This window comes from Rhinatrema bivittatum, chromosome 15 (assembly GCF_901001135.1).
Source record: "Rhinatrema bivittatum chromosome 15, aRhiBiv1.1, whole genome shotgun sequence".
NCBI lineage: Eukaryota > Metazoa > Chordata > Amphibia > Gymnophiona > Rhinatrematidae > Rhinatrema > Rhinatrema bivittatum.
In genome coordinates, this window is record NC_042629.1 from 58,426,554 (window position 1) to 58,449,697 (window position 23,144).

The 23,144-nt window shown below is 44.1% G+C and overlaps 1 protein-coding gene across 8 annotated transcripts in view; it reads right to left on the reverse strand.

Moving 5' to 3' along the window:
• The window catches only part of EIF4G3 (eukaryotic translation initiation factor 4 gamma 3), a 523,222-nt gene that overhangs the window by 143,090 nt on the left and 356,988 nt on the right, over positions 1-23,144 (reverse strand). For all 8 annotated transcript variants that reach the window (XM_029579175.1, XM_029579173.1, XM_029579174.1 and 5 more), the window contains 2 exons: positions 4,765-4,862; positions 3,815-3,946 (listed from right to left, as the gene is read on the reverse strand). In XM_029579175.1, coding sequence (XP_029435035.1) covers positions 3,815-3,946; positions 4,765-4,862 — 230 coding nt within the window. The remainder of the gene's footprint in view (positions 1-3,814; positions 3,947-4,764; positions 4,863-23,144) is intronic.

Consider the following 23,144-nt stretch of genomic DNA (forward strand, 5'->3'; position numbering starts at 1 on the left):
CTCTCCTGTCCCCTCTGCTGACAGCACAAGCCGGTTTCCATAGCTCTTCCTATCATGGCATGTGGTAACAGCAAGAGTGTGGAGGATCACCCAGTATAATAGTGCTCAGGACTCTGACAGGGACTGAGAGTATTATCTGAGCCAATAAATCCTAGTAAGAGCAAGCAGCAAATACTGGAGTTTTCGCTCCATAAGACGCACCTAGGATTCAGAGGGGGGAAATTAAAAAAAAAAAAATTAAAAAAAAATGGTGTGCTAAACCGGCTCTGTTCCCGGGCATCTGTGCGTCTTATAGAGCAAATTAGGGGTGTGCATACAATTTGTTTTGCCCCCGTTTTGTTTTCGGGTCTGAGGAGGGCCATTTCGGTCCACTCCCCAGATCAGAAAACTTTTATTGTTCTCTTTCTGTGGGAACACCCCCCCATCCCAACCTTTTAAATTTAATTAACTACAACCCCCCACCCTCTTGACCCCCACCCCCTAAGTCCCTGGTGGTCCAGCGGGGGTCCGGGAGCGATCTCCTGCACATGGGCTGTCGGCTGCCAGTAATCAAAATGGTGCCAACGGCCCTTTGCCCTTACTATGTCACAGGGGCCGACCAATGGCACCGGTAGCCCCTGTGACATAGAGTAAGGGGAAAGGGCCGTCGGCGCCATTTTGATTACTGGCAGCCGACGGCCCAAGTGCAGGAGATCGCTCCCGGACCCCCGCTGGACCACCAGGGACTTTTGGCAGTTCTTGGGGGGGGGGGGGGGGGGGGCGGGTTATAGTTATGTTTTTTAGGGTTGTTTTTTTTATATTCACTCCATAAGAAACACAGACATTTTACCCCCACTTTTGGGGAAAAAAAAAGTGCATCTTATGGAGCAAAAAATATGTTAAATGCAGAAGACATGTGGTATAAAACGTTTGTGGTTCATGGAGTTAGAAAAAGGATGGCTTCTAGGACTAATGACTAGCAACAGGAAGAGAAAGGAGGAAAGGAACTGGGTAAATGGCTATCAGCTGACCATTTCCAAATATTTGTTTACAGTCAGGGACACAAACAGACAGGAAAAACTAAGCCATAGCACCCATGTGTTATGGTCATGGCTGCAGGCTGTACTGCTAATACTAGGATTAGAAAACATGAGCACATGTAATTTATGACTAAGGGCTTCATTTACTAAGCTTCTCTCCCTATATACACATAGGCTGATGCAATAAGCTGAACGTTATGTGTGCTGGACACCAGCACACATTTTTCACAGACAGGTTAAATTTTCTAAACTCCTGATGCAGTAAGCTAATGTTATGCAAATACAGTTCATCGGGCATTAAGAAACAAACAAAAATTGTAAAATGTGCTTTTGGCACAGCAACGCGCTACTGTCACTTAGCTACTTATCTGGGTATCTGGTATGGTTCGCTGCTAGTTAGTACAGACTTATCTAACTAAGGGACAGCGGTTCACTGCTGCCAGATAGATCAGTAGGATTCTGGGTAAGTGGCAGCAGCTGCCGCATGTTATCCAGAAAAAGGACAGGCGCTCAGAGAAGAGTAAAGCTTAATGCCCTCAGCTTGTCTGAAGTGAGACAACAGGAATCGGGCAGGCTCCACTTGAGCTACAGGAGGATGGGGATTACAAGGGGCAGCCATATCTCTGGAGCCGGGGCTGGTAGCATGCTTGAGTTCGGCTGCTGCAATCTTTTTGCTGAAGGCGGTAAGGAGAGAAAAGCCCAAGAGCCTGATCCCCCCCTCCTCCAGCCTGACACAGCCTTAATATAGGGAAAATTCTGACATTTTCCAGGTGTTGGAAAGTTTACTCCATCTCTACCCAGGAATTACATTTCCAGTGCTAGGAAAATCAACCGCGAAAGGAAACTTACCGGTATTGCTGAAAACCCTGAGGAGGACACGCTATGGGGAGGCATCGAGAGGGACCCGGTGATGGAACAAGAGGAAAAAAAAACCCCACGAAAAACGCAAGAAAAATGAAGTTTTCCACAAGGCCAAAAAACAGCCAAAGTGAGCTCACTCACACCGTAATGCTTACAGCTCTGCAGAAAAAGAGAGACTGGAGAGGGACCCCATATGGACGCATGGTATAGGGCATGCAGGGCAAAATTTGACATAAGCTTTCCACATTGGGGCTCCATCTGATGATGCCACCCATATGTGAGGACTACCATCCTGCTTGTCCTTGAAGAATCTGGTAATTCTGTGCACCCCAGAAAAACTCTCTTCAATAAAGAACCATGAACTATACCATAAGCTAGTATTAACGCAGAAAAACCTGAACTGTCTCACCCCATATACACCCACCCACCAGCTACCTCAGGTTCATCTAATTGTGCCAACCCCTAAAGAAATGAAGCTCTCGAACACCAGGAAAAGAACTTTCACAGGCTCAGCCCCATCCTCTGGAACTCACATGCACTTGACATTAAACAGGCCTCAGACCTGCTCACGTTCAGGAAATCACTGAAAATCTGCTTATTTATAGCAGCATATGGCTCGTAGCCTTCTCCACAAACTCCTGAGGTGACTACTGTTGCTTTACCCACAGGAACCACATAACCCACCTGTCGACAGAATCCTCTCCATCCGTACTTCTGAGCTATGTATGAATCCTCCTTGTCATTGCCTTGCCTGTCCTATAAAGCCCTATTCCCAAACGCTGCACTAAATTGTTTACTATACTATATCCTGTTCACTGAATTATTATTCTATAACCTGCAATTGAACTGTATAATGTAACTCACTGTCAAGCTGCTCCTTTTGCTTTAATTTTGCCTGTCACATGCTTTAAACTTTTATGGTGGAAAAGCACGATCATAAATAAACGATGATGAAGAGGAAGAAAAATGGGACAGGAACAACATTAATGCTAAAAAGAAGTAAATTCAAGTTCACCCAATTATGTCAATAAAGGAACATGTTTCACTTGGCATTACATAAATGAACTGAGCCAATAGACTAATGCACAAGGAGATCCTAACATTTGTGAATGGCCCTTAGAATAACCACTGTTGTAGTCTAAGAGAGGAATTACCTAGGTAACACAGGGTCAAGAGGCAGAAAATTACATCACGAAGTTTACCAAGGTCAAGAGAAATCCTCCTGATTCATGGTATACATTCCTGAGAAATCTTACTACTATACAAAGCCCATGGTAAATGACAGCTTCAATTACTATTTTATGTTCACAGAGGAATTATCAATCATCCCATTACTGCTGCTCAGGCCATCCTAAGCTTGTCAAGGGTTCATTTTCCCAGGGTAGCCCTTCTGGCAGCAGACTTATACAAAGTCTGGCATAAAAGAGGCTGTAGCTATAGATCAAAACCTCTTTGTAAAGACACCTGTGAAATATGAAAGGCAGTGTGCAAAACTAACACTTCCTTACAGTAGATAGGAATGCTTGCACTACACATTTCTGATCTTATTTAAAGGTCATATACAATTCTTTTATATTTCTGTTTTTAGCGTATTTCTCTTCCTGAGTGCTTTCAATTCTGTACGTACGTGACCAGCCACATGATTACAGCTTCCTAGCTTTAAAGCTGTATTTTTGGTTTTATTTGAACTTCATGATTTCACAAATAAAAAAAAAAGAAAAATTCACTAACAACAAAGAAAGGGTAACCCATGAAAACCAGTCACAACCTGTTAAGTTAATCCAAGGGCATCTGAAGAGAGCAAAAAGGTTCAAAAGAACAGGTCACAGGAGTGAAACACATGAGGCCTACAGTTACCAGCAAAGGGCAGTGCGCATGTCCGTGAAGGCCTACTCCCCCCCCCCCCCCCCCCCCACCAATTCCAGTCTTCTTACCTGAGGCGGGGTTGGTGTTGAACTCGGCCTCCCAATAGGTGGTGTAGGATTCCTGCTTCCTCCTCCTCCTCCTCCAGACATGATTTCTTCCGTTATATCCTTGCCACCCTGGTTTGGATCTCTGATTCTAATCTACAGAAGTAATCCAAATACAAGAAAAGGCAAACTCCTTTTGAACAGGCAGTACTGCCCTCCCCGTAGCAGTTATAGGGAGGAAGCATGCTCCTCCAGAGACAAACATGAATGTGTCCTACGACTGCCAGGACAAGTCCACACTACGTACTAATGTAAAATCCTTTCCTTAGACTGTTATGACATAGAAAAGATGGTTTAAGAACAAGCAGCTGTGCTCTTCCCTCTGACGACTTTCACAGAACATTTTCTGCATGTGGAAGCATCTTCTTTTAAATTAGCCCTGCTCGTCTCCCCTCTCACTCTACAAATAAACTCCCAGCAGTTTAGGGAAGAATGGTTGTGAATAAAAGCTTGAGGACTCTTCCCAATACTGCGGACTGTTAGCTCTCCTCAGAGGGATGCTCTGACTAAAGGAATGGTATTCGTATTCCACCTTTGCCACTGTGGCACTTCAGCAGCCAGTAAAGTCTCTCAAAGAGCCACATTCAAATGTAACACTTTTTTTTTTTAAACGACATGATTTAAATGCAGGCTATATTTGATTTTACACAGTTTTAAAAAACTGTGAAGTCGCGAGGCTCTTCATTTCCCCCGAACATTATACTCTGGGTTCTCGCAGGGAAACACCGTACCAAGGAGCTGCTGCCATAGGTCCTCTTACCCAGTGGTGACTTTCGGCCAGGTCATGCTAGGTCACGGGGCTGGAACCTCTCTCAACCTGCTTCCTTTTCCCTACTGGGAAAACGTGATAGGTGGAGGCCGCTTCTGAGCCCACTCCAGTACTTTTTGTTTTAGAAAATGACCACTGCCCTTACCGTTTTCTTTTCTCTCTTAGTTGGTGGAGGCTGCTGTTGCGTAGGCACAATCATAGGCGTTGATGGGTACACTGGCTGACTTGGGTAAAATGGGGTTCCTAGCAAAACATGAGAGAATGCAAAAACTTCACGTGTCTGTACAGGTTTGGTTTGGTAGAGAACTAAAACTCAGTTCTCACATTCTTGTAACAGAACACAACTAATGACATCATAATCTCTTTGATGACACTGGTTTGAGTACATTGAAACCAACAATAAAGTCAAGAGTATAAGGCTTTTTGTATTAAAGGCCTGGGGATTATTTGTATTTTCAATGCTACAATACAACTCTAGAGTCCTGAAGTGCTAAGTAGCCAGACATTTGCTTTGAAGAAAAGATGTCGAAATTATCTTGCAGTACTACTCATTCACAGCCTGCAAATTACAATTCAACCACAGTGAGGTGTTTTACATCATAACATAGTAAATGACAGCAGATAAATATCAAAATGTTCCATCCTGTCTTCTCCACAAGGTATTCAGTGTTGAAAATGTGACGAAGCTTCTTATACACTGGTGTGTACACCAGTCATATGTTACGACATAAGACAAATTACTAAAAGCATGAAGAGTACTTTCCTAGCTCACCAGGTAAATATTAAACACTGTACTTTCAACTTGTGATAAAAAGTTATTCCAGTACTTTTTCTCTCTCTCTTTAAACAGACATGTTGGCCAGTCAGGTGTGACCTCATGAAGATCAGTGGCCACTTGATACATGGAGATCATTTTTGTTATGAAGTCAGGATTATCACAGTTTGTTATTTTAGCACGTAGCCCTTTTAACAATCTAAAGATGCCTGTTAAAGCAGAGGGAAGTAGCATGAGCAGTGGCAGCAACAATCTGGCCCACGAAGAAATGGTTCCTGGAGGAATAGTCCATTAACCATTATTAAGGTGGAGTTGCAGAAATCCACTGCTTATTCTTGGGATAAGCAGCTTGGAATCTCTCTACCCCTTGGGATCCTGCCAGGTACTTGTGACCTGGATTGGCCACTGTTGGAAACAGGATGCTAGGCTTGATGCACCCTTGGTCTGACCCAGTATGGCAAGTCTTATGTTCTTATGGATATAACATGGTCACTTTTATTGTGTTTCTTCAGCCAAAGAGATCATTGAGGAAAGCAAGAGAAGGCTATACATCCATCGAGAAAAGAGGCCGTCAGCACCCTAATATTTCTCTCTCTACGGTACAGTTTAACTATTAGCTTGACACAATATAGAAAGAGTTACCAATATGACAAAGATAAGACACTAACTACTATAATGGTACAACTGCATTTGTAATGAATATCAGCTGCAATGGTCTTTCCAATAAGGCAACTCCCAGACTGTTAATGAGTAGTGGTACTATCACTTGCTGCAGTACAAGTCTGTCACTGTTACAAGGCATATCAAACTAGACCCCAAGGAAACATCAAGCTATACTTGACAAAACAGCAGAATTTCACTAAGACTCTTCCCATTTCCTGGGAAATGGTAAAGATAGCTAGATTCACTCTAAAGAGAGTTCTCTATTTTATAAATCAATGGGCAGGTGAAAGTTTTCTTTCCCTGCAACCAAGGCCAAATGACATATTTTCCAATTAGTATTAATATAATTTTTTTTCCTATAAAGCAGATAATCACAAACGTGTTCAGATTTGGTAGCCCAATCAGTTTTTGAGGTTGCCACTGGATTTCTGACAGGATAGTCCCACTGTTCGAAAAGTGATCCTGAAAATACTTATCAGAAGCCTCAAACATGGCAACTTATTTGGTAACTGAGTATGGCGACACTGAGTCGCTCCACTTATAAATACATTCCCTGCTCTTGAAGAGGCTGGAAGATGGCAGACTGAAGAGGTTGAAAGGTACAATGCAATATTCAAAAGCAGATATAGCAAGCAGTAATAATCACCCATTAAGTCATTACCTGAGGACTTATTTAAGCAACTCCCCTGTAATTCAAGTGAACCTCTGTGTATAGCCATGTTGGAGTTCTACATCAACCCAATCGAAGGAGCAGATTTGTTTGCCTTAGCTGTGATGTCACAAATGGCACATGTACTGCCCATGAGGTTAGGCCGAGACACTTCTTCACAGAGGTTCAAGAAAACTACAGGACAACAGCTGAGAGAAAATAAAAATGGCAGCTTCCCAGTGCCATTTTAAAATCATAGAGGGAAAGAATTACAACTGTGTGTACACTTCTGAAATATTTCACAGAACAGTGTTTACAACTTTCTTTTAACTTTAATTAGCAGCCAATTCAGTTTAGGTTGAATAGACAGGTGCTACCACTTTGATTTTCAGTTAAATTTGATATCTGTTGGCAGAAGAGACCCTTAAAGATCACAATTACAAAAATATCTCGGTGCTTACTTCCTCTGACATGAAGACATGTGCAGGCCATGTGAAGACTTTCTGGATCACATCAACTCTGACTTTTGCAGCCAAAACAAAAATAAAAACACAAAATAATATTCCTGCAGGTTGTAAGAGTGACAAAGTTTTTTAGAAAGTCTTAAATTATAGCTAGGATTAGGGGTAAGCACTTGACTGCCACAAACAGACCTAGTTTTCAGGATATCCACAATGAGTATATGCATGAGATTTGCATACAATGGAGGCAGTGCATGTAAATATACCTTATGCATATTCATTGTGGATATCCTGAAAACCAGAGCTGGTTGTGGCTCTCAAGGTCTGGAGTTGTATACCCTTGGACTAGATCATAGTGTCCCTTTAATATTAGAGGATACCATATAAAAATGAGACCTTCGGGTTTCTATCATTATATATCTGCTTTAACTTTCGGCTTAAATTGGCTCTGGTCTGCAAAATTCAAGATGTATTCTCTCTGTTCTACTGTGTCAGAAAACCAGCTTGACTTTCACATTCTAGATTAAACTGTGGCTCAACTAACTACAAAAATACATTTATGAAATAAGCTAATTTGACCGAAATGATGAGCAAGCGTGTGCTAAAACTGACAATGTTGACATTCAATATTAAAGTCTTATTTTTATACAGTAACGTGCCAGGAAGACACGTAAAGGTAGTGGTAGAACACCTTTGCCATTCAGGGGCCAATGTAATAAGCCACGCTAAGCCTATCATGGGTTTTAACTCTGGTTTTAAAGTGGGCATTTCGATGCTAACCTTCCCCAGGGATCTATATTGTCTACAGTCCTTTCAAATAATTATTTACAACCACCCTGTGTGATATTGGATTCTTTTCTTATATCATATCTAGATGATATCCAGCTATATTTTACTGTGTTTTGTGACATTTTGTTGTACAACAGCAGGTCTCAAAATGTTTACGGATTGTTAATAACTGAAGAAATGCTTTGGTTTTAAATGTAAAAAGACGGAGATCTCTAGAAAACAGAGACCTTCAATAATTAATAGTTTATCTATTAATGGGGTTAATATTGCATTTGCAGATATCTGAAACTTAGGTTTTAAAATTGACCCCCCCCCCCCTTAAGTTATATCCCTCAGCTAAACTTTATCAGCTGGATATTTTAAATTAAGGCAGCTTGACCAGAATGATTTTCGCATGATCACACAAGCTTTTATACTAACAATTAATTGTTGCAATTCTTTATACATGGGACTTCCACAGTCTCGTTTGCGGGCCTTATATTACTACAAAATTTGGTAGCTTGGTTAGTTTCTGGAACCCCTAAGCGTGAACACATTATTCCAGTATTACAAAGCTTACACTGGTTGCTAGCAACCTGAAGATTACAATTTAAAATTATTACTCTGGTATTCAAATCACTCCAGGAGGATGCTCTAGAATATCTTTTCAAATTATTTAAGTATTACCTACGCTGTCAAGCATCGAGATCTGCTGATCACAATATTTTAAGGTTGCCCGGAATCATGCTCGTTCAGTAGCAGGACCCGTGTTACAGAACAAGTTGCCAAATGATGTTAGAATACTAACGGATTATAAACTGTCCCAGAAAAAGCAGAAAGCTTTGCTCTTTCAAGAAGCTTTCACTAACAGTGAAAATTTAATTCAGTATGAAATTTATTAGCATTCTATTTATTATGAATGATATGGAATTGTATTTTGATTGTTTATAATGTTTTAGATTGTATGCTGCTTAGCATGATCTTAAGCGGATTAGACGTGTTTTAAATAAATAAATTAATAAAATAAACAAACACTCGGGCATGTAATATGGCTTTTAGCACCAAAAATCCCCACGCTTTGCTGTGGCAAACATGGATTATGTATGTTTTGGGGGGTGTTTTATTTTTTGCTTTGGTACATTCTGCGGGTGATCTGAACAATTAGAGCGGCATAATCTTTACAGCAAATAAGAGAGTGGGAAGAGTGAGAAACAAGCCACTTTATTCCTGAATAAGAAAGAAGGATCCGAGAGGAGCAGGCTGTCCTGGCTTAAGCCATTCGAGAAGAGCACACAGGCAGTGGATATTTCACCTGATGACAACACTGCTGGGGTTACCAAAGACAGATGTGGTGCAGACATACAGACCGAGCTCCAGGGCAATTCTTTTTCTCTATGGAAAAATCAAAGATAATATTGATCCTTGTGGACATGCCATTCCAGGCTTAATAAAGCTTTCTGAACCTTGCATTTCCTTGCCACTGGTTCTTTCCAGAATAAAGTGGCTGTAGTGGTCTGTATGGACCAGTCAACGTCAATGTCTTCAAGGCATTTCAGCTAGGTACTGAGAGTCATGATGAAACAAGGCAGGGAGTATATCAAGAATCCATAGCAGCTTACAAAATGGCTTTCTTCGCTATAGCTGGCATGCAGAATATAATGGGTGCAATCGATTTCACCCATGTCGCTCTCAGCCACCCACCCCCCTCATGTGAGAGAAATGGCATTTCCTTTCCCTGAATATACAAGTTGTTGCCATACACACATGGAGATCCTCATGGTGAGTGTGAGTTGATAGGGGGATTCTAACTCAACATTTGCCTCTTCTCAGATTGGGGAGAGCCCCAAGGAAGTTGAATGCCAAGAGAAATACACACTGTGGCCATCTACCAATTTTTTAACACATGTTTTTAATATGTTCAACATTTTAATGTGATTTTAATAAAATAACATTTTTAATGACTGACTGATCTCCTCCTTCATTGGTGTGACTCCATTTTATCTCAGGCCCATCATCCTTGGGCCAGAATTTTCACACATCAGTGTGAAATCCCTGGCCCAAGGAGGCCTGGCCTGTGACATCCATGACAGGCTTTGCATCCTTGGGCCAGAATTTCTTGTATTTCTTTACTGTGCTCATCTACCCATAACACAGTAGACCTTCTTTGTATATCACCAGAATTTCCCACACTAGTATGGAAATCCTTAGCCCAAGGAGGCACAGCCTGTGACACCCAGTCACCACTTGCCAACACAAACGAAAGAAAAACACGACAAATAACATTTTAAGATTGTTTATTGCATGTCACAATTAATTGCAGAGATAAAAATGTAAGATTGATTTCAAAGCAATTGCATAAAATGCAAGGCTGCATACGCAGCTAGAGTCCAGTAACATATGATGAGTCATGACGACAACCTGGGAAAAAGAGCATAGAATGCAAGATAACATATGCAGTGAAAGTTCATAAATGCAATCAACAGATCCATAAACTGGAGAAACATTTGAAAGAACCTTGCTGACAGCCTACCAAAGCAGACGAAGCAGCCCCTGTTTGAAGGAAGTTATAGATAATGCATCATTTCAGCAAAGCAGCAGCCATGAGCAAGCAGGGATGAAATCAGTGTTTCTGCAGACTACAGTGATAAGCACCGATGATGCGCCCACCCACAAAAAGAGAAAAACAGAAGTTAGAAATACAAATCAGAAGCCTAGAAAAGTATCATCTAAGTTTCCAAGAATAGTATACAGGAATGTCGATGAGTACATATACATGGGAGGAGAGGAGACCAGTGCAAGCAGCGCAGTGAGTGACTGTTTAAACAAGGCATCTGAGTAGGAGATGCGATCATGTAGCGACAAGGCGTCCAAGTGAGCAAAGCATCTGTGCCAGAAAGAAGAGCAGAAGCATAACAAACATTTCTGTATATTGTAGCGACGAGTACTAAAGACAGGGAAAAGATTAAAAAAAAATTGAGAAATGCAAGACTGAAGTTGTCCAGTACCCACCAAGAACCAGCAAGAATAGTGCTTTGGCATGGTGGAGTGTAAATACTCATGGGAAGAGAAGAGATGAGCACCTGTGGCAGGTCGAGCAATGGCAGAAACAAGGGGTAGAAGCATCTATGTGGCGACGAGGCATTCAAGTGGAAACATCTACGCTGGAAGGAAGAGCAGGAGTGTAACCACCATTTTCACATATGGCAGGGACAAGGACTGATGATGCACCCACTTGCATAAAAAAGTAAAGACAAAAAAAGTGAGAAAGGCAAGTCTGAAGCCCACAAGATTACTATTCAACGCCCACCAAGGCAAATACTCACAGGGGAAGAGGAGACCAGCATCGGGTATGTGGGGAGCAATGGCTCAAGCGAGGCATCCAAGTGGAAAATAGAGCCTCTCCCACCATGCAGCATTTTGAAGACAGTACAGTGGGGAAACCCTCCATGGCAATTGTGCAGATCACATCATGGTTGATATCCTGTTGTAACCAGACACCTGGACACCATCCTTGACACAAGCGCCACCACGCCAGTTTACCAGTGGCAGTTAAGATTCACAAGCTGGGTTGTGTTGCTGTTCCTATGAAATATGGCTCCTGAGGTAGTCATTGATAATCCTGGTGGGATCTAGAGACAGTCAGTGATGATTCAGTGTGGCTGTCGAAAGCTGTTTTCCTGTTCTCCATGGGAGGAGGTTCCTGGGGCACTGTCCTTGGTGGTCCGGGCAGGGTTCAAAAACAGCCACTGTAGTCTGGGGTGGCAGTGAACTGCAGGATAGTCATTAGTGGTCAGGCATGGGTCCAGATGGAGTCATTGGTGGTCCAGCATAGGGTTGGGTCCAGATAAAATCAGTGCAATGGGAACTTTCAAGATTATGGCCTCCATCCATGGTTCCCACCTCTAGCTCTATGTGGGGGGCTGCTGCATTCCATAGTTTCAAGAGTTGGACTATGAGCTTGTCTCCCGGGGGAACATGAGCACAATCACATGGGATCCTGTTCATTTCCCTTTTGGACGAGTCAAGTACTCATAGGACATCGACAATCAGAGAAAGCTCTAACTTGATAAACCAAAAACATTGCCTGCAGTGATGCTCTCCCTCAGTCTGGACTATATCCACAGTCGACGCATTTCCTTCATCATGCATTCCATATCCTGGTGTATTGCTATTTATCTCACTGTCACAGTAGTCTCAACGAGTTCCTGCCTTGCAAACAGTTCTACAACTACCTGTTCTGTCATTACGTCAATACTGGAAAGCGGTATGTCTGTTGGTGGGAGAATACCATGATCTGGAGCCCAACTGCCGACCATGGTGGTGCCTATAGAAATAATGCCCGTGCTGGTGCCAGGTGTTTCTGGTAAATCCGAGATGTTTGTTATAGAGGTGTCTGGCCTTGTGAAGTGGAGCTCAACTGTCTTTTTCTTGTGTATCGAGTGCCAGTGTCTTGCTTGGCAGCTGCAGACTATTGGTGGGTTGCTCTGCTATTCCTATCAGAGGTGGATCCAGAGGCACTGGTTGGTTCTCTTCAACTTCGCCCTCTGTGGCAGGCCTCTCTGTGGTCAATATCACCTGGGAAAAGAAGAAAAGTTATATCAGAGCCAAGTACTATTCCATCCTTCATCTCTCCGTCAGCCAGCCCTCTTCACCCCGGAGATACATTCCCCACCATACTCACCTGTTTTTCTGCAGCATCCATATCAGTGCCGCCAGTATGCACACCAGCAAAGAAGTCCTGCTAAAGAGTCCCCGGACCAGCTCCTCCCGGCGAAAGGTGCACTTTGCATGGTGGACCTCCTCCCTCTAGAATCCTGCCATCCGTGTTTCAACTAGTCCACTGTCCTAATCTTCATTGATAGGGCTGCTGACATCCTTGGCAATGCTTTCCCATATCTTTCTCTTGTTCTTCAAGGATGTCTTAGAGCCGCCGCACCAGAACTTCTTTTTCTCTGTGACATGCATATTGTATTGACGCTGTTTCTTCTTCAGCTGCTGGTTCCCACCTGCTCATTGCTCCCAGATGACAACTAGGGTCAGTGCTTACCTCCCTGAGCCCTACTCCCACTACCTGCTCTCCTCTCCTCCCCCTCATCTTGCTCTAACCCCTCCATCCACTTTCTTTTCTTCCCCCTCTAGCTGATGCATGCCATTCTCCTCTAGCCCCATTTCCCCTCCCTAGCTACATTCCTCCGATCCTCTCTGTCACCACTCGCCCGCACCCCCTTCTGTCATGCACTAATCTTTCCACAGTCATGAACATTCACTCTGCTCTTTCAGGAACCTAAACATTAAAGTGGACAAAAAGACAGAATCGCAGACCAACAATCAGATGCACTCTAACGATTCATTCAAAAACAAAGACAAAAGGATGGGGGAAACAGCAAGGGAGAAACAAGCAGCACAAGAAACACCACTCATCAACTACGAAGCACCAATCAAGAATTACCACCAATCCTACACCAAGAAAACCTCCAACTCCTAATCCAGAGCTCACCTAACATAACGGCCCTGGAAGAAGCTGCCTTTTATTTCCTTATAAGGAGTGTCATCCAAGAAAACAGATGGACATCTGTGCACCACCAATCACATCACAGGTCTTCTTAGGTCACTTCTATCAACCAACAGGGAACACTGCGGCATTTTTCAAACCAGTGCCAGGTTTTACCGCATGTTCTGCATGTCTGTTTTAACGCCTGTTCTGGTGAACTTTTAGGTTTACCGCAGATTTTTAGCGCTGGATTGATCTGCATACCATTCATTTATAGCACTAGGCCGGGCCAGGTGTTTTTAATGTACGCAGTATTTAAAACTGGTGCTAAAATTCTGCACCACTTTTAGAACGGGTTTTATTACATCAGCCACTCAGTCAACAAGAGAGTCCTGTTCCAATGCTGTCTTAACCTCCCACCTTTGGGCCTTCTTTGATTCTGTGCAGTTTAAAACTTTTGTGATGCAGAGAAGCTGCATTTGGTAGCATTAATACTCTGTGTGCTGAAGTAATCAGGACATGCACACAAAACTGTGCTGGAACTCCAGCTATCCCAGTGTTAGTCCCCGAGAATCCTCATCTTGCTTTCTCCTTTCACCCATATGCTATGTTTTGAAATCAGCTCACCCATCATTTGTGAAGAGCAAATACATAATTTCTTTCTAGCCAGGTTATAATATTTACTACAGGATTTTCCAGGACCAAAATGGCTACTAGCACCACATACTTATATATGTATGGGAAAAAAAAACTTGACTTGTCAAAAAACTTTCTAACTAAAGGAGATCCAAATAAGTCCTCTGTACTAGCATTTGTATCAAAGAAACTTGCGTTATCACCACCATGACATACCCAAAATGTTAACACACCATAAACTGCTAAGAAGCAGCATCAGTGGAAGTAGTATAAAAATTTATAAAAATATACATAAAAGAATAGTAAATCATTTTAGGATAAGAATTAGTAGGAACAAGATCAGCAAGAGGCTCATACAAAGCTGAAATTCCCTGCATTTGTTATTTTATGGAAAATATCTATGAATGCTTCCTTAAACTAAAAATGATGCTTTGTCTGGAATGTTAAATACATTCTCAGTCTAGGAGCTGGGTAAAACCATGAGAAGAAAGATGTGCGATTCTGGGCAAGTCTCAGGTCACTAGTGTGCTGGTCTCTTGCCAGCCTCCCCTCCCTGGCTAGACCCTGCCTGCCTGGAATTAAATAGCACTTGGTGTGCTAGAGAAGGCTGCACTGCAGATTATCCCAGCTCTGCCAGCTCAGCATACTGCAGCTCAGCAAACACAGGAAGCCTCTGAGCAGCTGGGACTGAAGGTCTACGGTGCGCATATGTGGATAAATGCAGAACATTGCCAAAGGAGCTAGAAATAACTGCACTAACTGATGGAAAGATGGAGAGATTCAGGGCCATGCAAGAGAGCACTACATGTGCATGCAATACAGTATAATTGTGCTTTGAATCAAACCCAGGTGACGGTGATAGCTATAGAAAATTAAAGACAACACACATCAAGAATAAGACATAAGATTGTTTATGGGTTTGCATTTTTTTTTATACTCATGCAAACTTGAAAATTATACGAAAACTAGATTAAATACTTAAAAAGGAAAATAATGAAAATAGTGTCCTCACAAACTCTAAAAACATCTGACCATGTAAAAAAAAAAAAAAAAGCCTTAAGTCAGAAACTACATGGGAGAAATTACTTACCTGATAATTTCGTTTTCATACTGCCAGCAGATGGAGATGGAGTCAAGTTTCAAAGTTGACGACACCCTAGATCAGTGATGGCGAACTCCAGTCCTCGAGTGCCACAAACAGGCCAGGTTTTCAGGATATCCACAATGAATATGCATGAGAGAGATTTGCATACAATGTCTCGCCATCCCTGCCCTAGATACCCCCCTGCAGTGACCTTAACCCTTCAGTATTCTCTTCAAAAGACACTGTGGACATGATATTGAAATATTTTTGATTAAAAACAGATAACCACAACTGTGCTCAACCAATGAATCCCAGTAAGATTATAGATGCCCTGATCTAAGGACTGGATGACGGCTTACCCGAAATCTCTTGGAATCAATATTTACTTCACGGGCAAATCCTTGGCATCATTCTTGGGCAGCTGTGGGTGGGATGCTAAGTCCATCTGTCTACACTAAGGAAAGCAAAATTATCAGGTAAGTAATTTCTCCATTTTCTAGCGTGAAGCCAGATGGACTCAGGACCAATGGGATATACAAAAGCTACTCCCGATCGGGACGGGAGGCTGCCCGCGGTCCGGTTAACACCGCACCCTTGCAAAGGCTGCATCCTCTCAGGCCTGAACGTCCAGGTGATAGAACCTGGAGAAGGTGTGCAAGGAGGACCACGTCGCCACTCGGCAGTTGTCAATGGGAGACAGCAGTCTAGCTTCCACCAATGAGATCACCTGAGCCCTAGTGGAATGAGCTTTAACCTGAACAGGTAATGGCTTTCCTGCTTCCACATAAGCTCTGTGATCACCTCCTTAATCCAGCGAGCTATAGTAGCCCGCGAAAGCTGGTTTGCCCAGCTTCCTTCCACCGTAAAGGAAAAACAGGCGGTCCGTCTTTCGGACTGGTTCTGAAACTTCCAGATACCGCACCAAAAGCCTTCTGACATTCAAATGACTGAGGAGGTGGTATTCTTCCACGATCTTGTCCTTATCTAGGGATAAGTAACGAAATAGATTGATTCAAATGAAAGTCCGAGACTACCTTGAGCAAGAAGGATGGAACAATATGAAGCTATAACGTTTCTGGAGTCATCCGGAGGAATGGTTCCCGACACTACAAGGCCTGTAGTTCAGAGATGCGATGTGCTGACCATATAGCCATCAGAAACACCATTTTCAGGGTTAATAAATGCAAGGAAAGATTGTACGGTGGTCGAAGAAAGGGCCCTGCCAAAAACTTCAATACTAGATTAAGACTCCACAAGGGAACCGGCCACCATAGGGGTGGCCGGAGGTGCTTCACCCCTTTCAGAAAACGGGCCATGGCCGGATGAGCTGACAAGCGGGTTCCGTGCACCTCACTCCCAAAACAGGAGAGAGCCGCTACCTAGACTTAAAGGAGTTAAGGGTCAAACCTTTATCCAAGCCGTCCTGCAAAACTTCCAGAATTAGTGGGATTTTGACTGTCATTCCTCGCACCAGGCCTCAAATACTTTCCAGACCTGCACATACGCTAGGGATGTAGAGAACTTCCGTGCATGGAGTAAGGTGGCAATTACTTCCGCCGAGTATCCTTGCTTCATCAGGCGAGCCCTCTCAAGGGCCAGACCGTAAGACAGAATAGAGTTGGATCCTCATGAAGGACGGTCCCTGCTGTAGCAGGTCCCTGTGTGGTGGGAGGCATGGGGGGCGTCTCCACCAGGAATTTCTGGATGTCCGCATACCACAGATGCCTGGGTCAATGTGGAGCTACTAGTAAGACTAATCCTCTGTGGTGCTCAATTCTGCGAATGACCCTGCCCAGCAGGGGTCATGGAGGGAAGGCATGTAGCAACTACTCTTTCAGCTAGGTCTAAACAAAAGCGTCGATCCCCAGGGACCACTGACCTCTTCTGCGACTGAAGAATTGTGATATGCAGCCAGCAGGTCAATGGCTGGGAGACCCCAGCAATCTTCTACCAGCTGAAAAGCTTTGGCTGACAACACCCACTCTCCTGGATCCAGATTCTCCCTGCTTAGAAAGTCTGCTCTGACATTGTCATTTCTTGCCATGTGGGAGACTGAGATCATTTGTAGATGTATTTCCGCCCATTTCATAAGGAGGTCTATCTCCTGTGACATCTGCTGACTTGGTTCCTTCTTGGCGGTTGATGTAGGTTATCGTCACTGCATTGTCCAATATTAAGCAGACCCCTTGACCCTGGAGTATGTGGCTGAACAGTAGACACGCCAATCTGACTGCCCAGGCTTCCAGGCGGTTTATTTTCCAGAGGGCCTCTTCCTTGGTTCAACGTCCCTGGGCCCTAAGTTTCTGACAGTGTGCTCCCCAGCCCGGGAGGCTCGTGTCTGTCGTGAGGACCAGCCAGTTCGAAGAGGACAGGGGTACACCCCTCCCTAGATGAGCTTCCTGCAGCCACCACTGGAGCCATGAGCATACTTCCATCGGTAACTGAAGGCGAATCGAATAGTCTTGAGACAGCTGGTTCCAACTTGACAGCATTGAAGTGGTCGCATGTGTGCCCTCGCCCACGGTACTACCTCCAGGGTTGATGCCAAACCAAGGACCTGAAGATAGCTTCAAACTGTCGGGCATATTGCGCTCGTCAACCAACACATTTGGGGCAAGGACTTCCTCCCACTTTCGTGGATAGGGAAGTTAATGTCCCAAATGTGTTGGTTGACCAGGTAACCAGACTCCCAGATATTCCAAGGACTATTAGGGTTTGAGTCTGCTTTGTCCAGGTTTACGACCCAACTGAGGTCCTGAAGTAAGGTGGTCACCCTGTTGGTCACCTGGAGACACTCTGCCACAGTCTTGGCCTGGATCAACCAGTCGACCAAGTATGGGTGCACCAGGATTCCCTTTTTTCTCAACGCTGCCGCTATGACCACAATAATCTTGGAAAATGCTCTGGGGGCAGTGACCAGGCCAAAGGGCAGTGCCCGAAACTGATAATGGTGACTCAGTATTGCAAAGCGTAGGAAACGATGTTCTTGACAGATTGGAATATGTAGGTAGGCCTCGGACAGGTCTAGGGAGGTTAAGAACTCTCCCGATTGTATGGCCAATATCACAGAGCACAGGGTTTCCATGCGCAAATGCATCACTCACAGATGTCGGTTGACGCTCTTGAGGTCCAGGTTCGGGCGAAAGGAACCTTCCTTCTTGGGTACGATGAAATAGATGGAATAATGCCCCGTATTTTCCTGGAGTGCAGGTACTGGTATTACAACCCTCATCCTGAGGAGCCTTAACAGGGTAGTCTCCACTGCCTGCTTTTTGTGATGGGAGTGGCAAGGAGATATCATGAATATGTCCCAATATGCAAAATTCCAGCACATCTCCGTTTCGTATGACCTCCAGTACCCATTTGTCCAAAGTAATCTCGACCCACCATTGGTAGAAGAGGGACAGTCAAGCCCATATCTCCTCGTTCCAAGGGTGGGTTGGCAAATTTTCATTGGTGGGGTTCGGGATGAACCTGAACCCGAGCTTGCCCCTCTCTTGAGCTGTTGGTTCTGAAAGAACTGAGACCTCCCAAAGGACCAAGATCTCTGAAATGTCGAGTTTTTGTAGGGGTGAAAGCACTGGGAGCCCTTGGATCGAGCCCTCATAGGTGAGGGGTGCTGTAACTGCTTTCTCTTATCTTCTGGTAGCCAGGGAACTGGAAATTTGCCCCATTTACTGGCCAGCTTTTCCAATTTACTTCCGAAGAGAAATGATCCTTTAAAGAGCATCTTTGTGAGATTTGCCTTGGAGGTTGCATCTGCTGACCGATTCCGCAGCCATAGCTGCTTCTTGCGCTTAGTAAGTTGTGCGCGTATGTACGTGCGTGATGTTATGTGCACAGCGTGTGCGCAGAGCCAACATGCATTGTGCATACCAACACTCTATGGAGGGCACAAAGATGCTCGCAACATGGCGCCGCCGTGGGCTACCACGCAGTGAGCCATCCAAACATAAAGCGGGGCCCAGCCCACTGGGGGGGGAGGGTCGCTCAACCCACTCGGAAGCCCACTTTCCCTTACCCCAATGGGATCGTGAATGTTGGTACGGCACATCGAGTGAGGAGACTGGAGGAAGTTTTCCCTAAACTCCTCCAAACGTGTCTGAATTGGGAGGCAATCCTCTTTTTTTTTTTTAAACTTACCTAGGCTCAGCACTTACCAGCTGAGTAAGAGACGGTGGAGAGGGCTTTGACCGTCACCGCCGTGCTCAGCTTCCTGCACCAGCTGCCTTTCAGCTGTTTTAGCAGCGAAATCCACGCCAGGAACCAGACCAAGGCATACTTCTGAGGGATCTCAGAAATTACCTCAGGAATTCTCAACTGGGGGCGAGACCTTTAGATATCACCGCAGGAGATATCTAAATCTTTTCTCCAATTTCAAGTAGAATTTGTTTTTTGGTTTTTTTTTCAAAAAAGTACAGTGGTCCCCATAGGGAAAGCACATCCTCTATTTGCTGGAGATGGAGAAATACTGAAGGGCTGAGGTCACTGCAGGGGTGTATCTAGGGTGACCTCAACTTTGAAACCTGGCAGGGTTTGAAACCTGATTATCTCCATCTGTTGGCAGGGGAGCATAACCTGAGTCCATCTGGCTACATGCTAGGAAATCCTAAGTCCGTGATTCAGTGTGAAAAAGAAATACATTACAGAAATTGTAATACAGAAGCACCATATAAATATGTGAAACAAATCTGTGAATCTGACTGATGTTCATGCGCCCTAGTCTTCCCAGCCTCACACTCCCCTGCTCCTCCCCTCTCCAAACTGCACTACCTAGCACTGCAGCATTAGAATTATGTCCAATATGTATCCTACAGGCACTCTTCATTTAGAAACATCAAAACAGCTCTAAAGCGGGGAGGGGCTGGAACAATTTTTATAATTGGGATGCAGAAAACAGGTTTTGATTTGTTAATAATTGAAGCCAGCATCCCAATGTCCCAGCACAAGATTCACCGCTCTCTGCTAGTCTACTTTCTCTCCACAGCATGGCCTTGTTTTGTCTAAAACACATTTAAAAATAGATCCCATTTACTGCACCAGTGTTAAACGAATATCAATTGCCCAATAGCACAATTAGCCTGGCCTGGGAACTTTGCATGCTCTATTTTGGTTTAGGTCATATTTATGGAAACCTGTTTTAGTCCTAAGAAAAGATTAAAGCGGAATCATCTGTGGAGGAAAAACAATGGGTATAAAGGGGTGGACGGGGGGATTGGCTGGGTAAGCAAAGAAAGCAAACGCCTTTTTTCAACCCACTGCTTTCCAATTATATTAATCAATATACAAAAGCAGGAACATAACCTGTAATGTTATACCAGACCAACATACTTCTAATTTCTCATAGCCTTTGTGATGCTAAAACATCTAATGAGATACTGCCACAATGCTCCATGCAGAAATTATAACCCAATTAAGGAGGCTCTGCCAATCGCATCAGAGATTAATTCGAGCATCTTGAACAGTGTGTACAGACAATGCAATGTAATTACTGAAAAAATGACTTTGACCAGCAACAACATGCCAGAGCTGCACAACTTTGCAGCTCACACACCAAGGACATACTTCAGAAAAGCTGTATTGTGTAAAACATGGGTCCCTAAAACTTTAGGACTCATCCAGCCTGGAAGCAGTGGCAGGAGAGCTGCTGCCCACTCTGATAATGACTGCACCGGCACTGTGAGCATGCTGAAAGCTGAAGCGATGGCACTTGCCTCTTGCTGATCTCATGATGCACGAGATCAGCAGTGAGGAGAAGCGCTCATCCGTAAGTTTTGAATACTTACAGTGCCGGTAGTGTCAGAGTGCACAGCAGCATCTGAACGTGCTCCTGTTACCTCCGCCAGCCAGATGCTAACGAAGGGGTATGGCATGAGGCATGATTCCAAGGTGTGAGGCACAGTGACTATGAGAAATATGGAAATATTACTGATATTATTTATCATACCCTCTGCACCCCTGCTTCCCTCTCCCGCACCTTTCCCAGCATTTCAAATCACTTAAGAGGGTGGGACAGGATCCTCCCAGAAAATTCCAAGGCTACACCCCCCATTTTTCATAGTGATTTCAAATGTTCTCGATATGGACATTCTCACAAAACATTTGGGGATGCCTGGTTTAAACAAGAAAAAACTGACATTCCTAAACTGTATGTTAATAGAAGGGACAATGTCTAACAGAGACATCTTTGCATCCCACTTTTGCTGGTTCCAGTAACTATAGGCACCGGCTCTGTAGATTCTTGAGCACCCCCAATAATATCTCCTACACACTGGAAGCTGAGACCTCCATGCTATAGTGGAGGGCAGGAAGGAAGTGCTGGTCTCCCATCCTCACTTACAGCCTATTGGCTAGCTGTGGAAAGTCTGACCAATGGGCTTGTAAGGGCACAAGAGAGCAGCAGTAGTGTAGGAGAGAAAGGCTTCCTAGTGCAGATAGGAAGGGCTGCTGACAGAGTGAGAAACAGAAAGAGGATCTATGAAGGGGGAACTGAAAGAACTGCTGGGAGGTGGAGAGAGGAAATGCGCTCTAGGAGATGAGAACATTGGTTATAGAAGGGGATACTGAGTAGGAAAGAGAATACTGCTGAGATGAACTGAAAGCATAGTTGCTTACAAGCACAGCAGAATGTTAGTCCTCACATGTGGGTGACATCATCCAAAAGAGCCAGGCCCGGAAATTTGACTGTGCTTCACTGGACATGCCTAGGCATGCCACCATAACATATGTCCATGCGGCCCTTCAATCTTGTTCATTAGCGTAAGGAGAAGCCAAATCCAAGGGAAGTTGGCTGGATTTTATGAGGACTGATGTCCTGCTGTCCTCAGAGAACACCTGTTACAGGTAAGCAACTCTACTTTCAGAGTGGACAAGCAGATGACAATCACATGTGGGGAATCCCTAGCTACAAACTGCCCCAAATCATAAAAGAGGGAACAAGAAGAAGTGCCAACAGGCATAACAAACTAATTTTGTAGGCGATAAGCCTTTTTTCATTTTTCATCTTATAGATATAAGAGGCAGCCTGAAAGAAAAACAATGGGCATTAGGAAAGAGTGGAGTTGGGTTCTACACATCAGATTCCTCAGGACAGGCTAGCCAAACCTACTGTCACATAAGGAGTCCCTGTCCTAACAATAGTGACATATGAATGTGTGGAAACAACTCCACATTGTAGTCTTGCAGGTATCTCTTCTTTGGAAACCAACCTTAGGAGAGCCACTGATGTTACCATGGCTCAGAGTGAGCCTTTATATGGCCACCAGTGCCACCTGGGCATAATAGGAGAAGGTGCAATCTGCTAGCCAACAGCAGCAATCCTCAATTTGTTGGTGTCAAAAGAAACAAAAAAACTGGGTGGACTTTCTATGGGCTATAGTTTGTTCCAAGTAGAAGGCCAAAGTTCTCTTGCAGTCCAAACTGTACAGTGCTTGCCCACCTTGGTGGACATGTGGCATGGGAAAAATATATTGGAATGATGAGTCACTGCTTAAGATGGAATTGTGACACCACCCTATCATGATATAAAACTTGGTATAAGTTAGGTAAGTTACCAGAGTCTGGAGCTCACTGACCCTACACACTGATGTAACTGCCACCAAAAATACGACCTTCCAGGTTAAGTACTTCAGATTATAGGAGTGCAGTGGCTCAAAAGGAGCTTTCATCAGTTGGGACAGAACCACTTCTGAGGTCCCAAGACACAAATGGAAGCCTGATGATATGCTTCAAATAAAGCATGCCCCACATAACCAGACAACGAAATGCTGTTCAGAGATAGGCCTACCGTCTATATGCTGATGATAGGTGCCAACTGCATTGAGATGAACCCTTACTGAGTTGGTCTTGAGACTTGACTTGGACAATGGAGAAGGTAAGCAAGCAGTTTTTGTGTGCAGCAGGAGAAAAAGTCTAGGACCTTTTGCTCCATTTTTGGGGTTTAAGAGACCAACTCAATCTGTCCACCAAGACATTTTCCACACCTACAGGATGCATGGC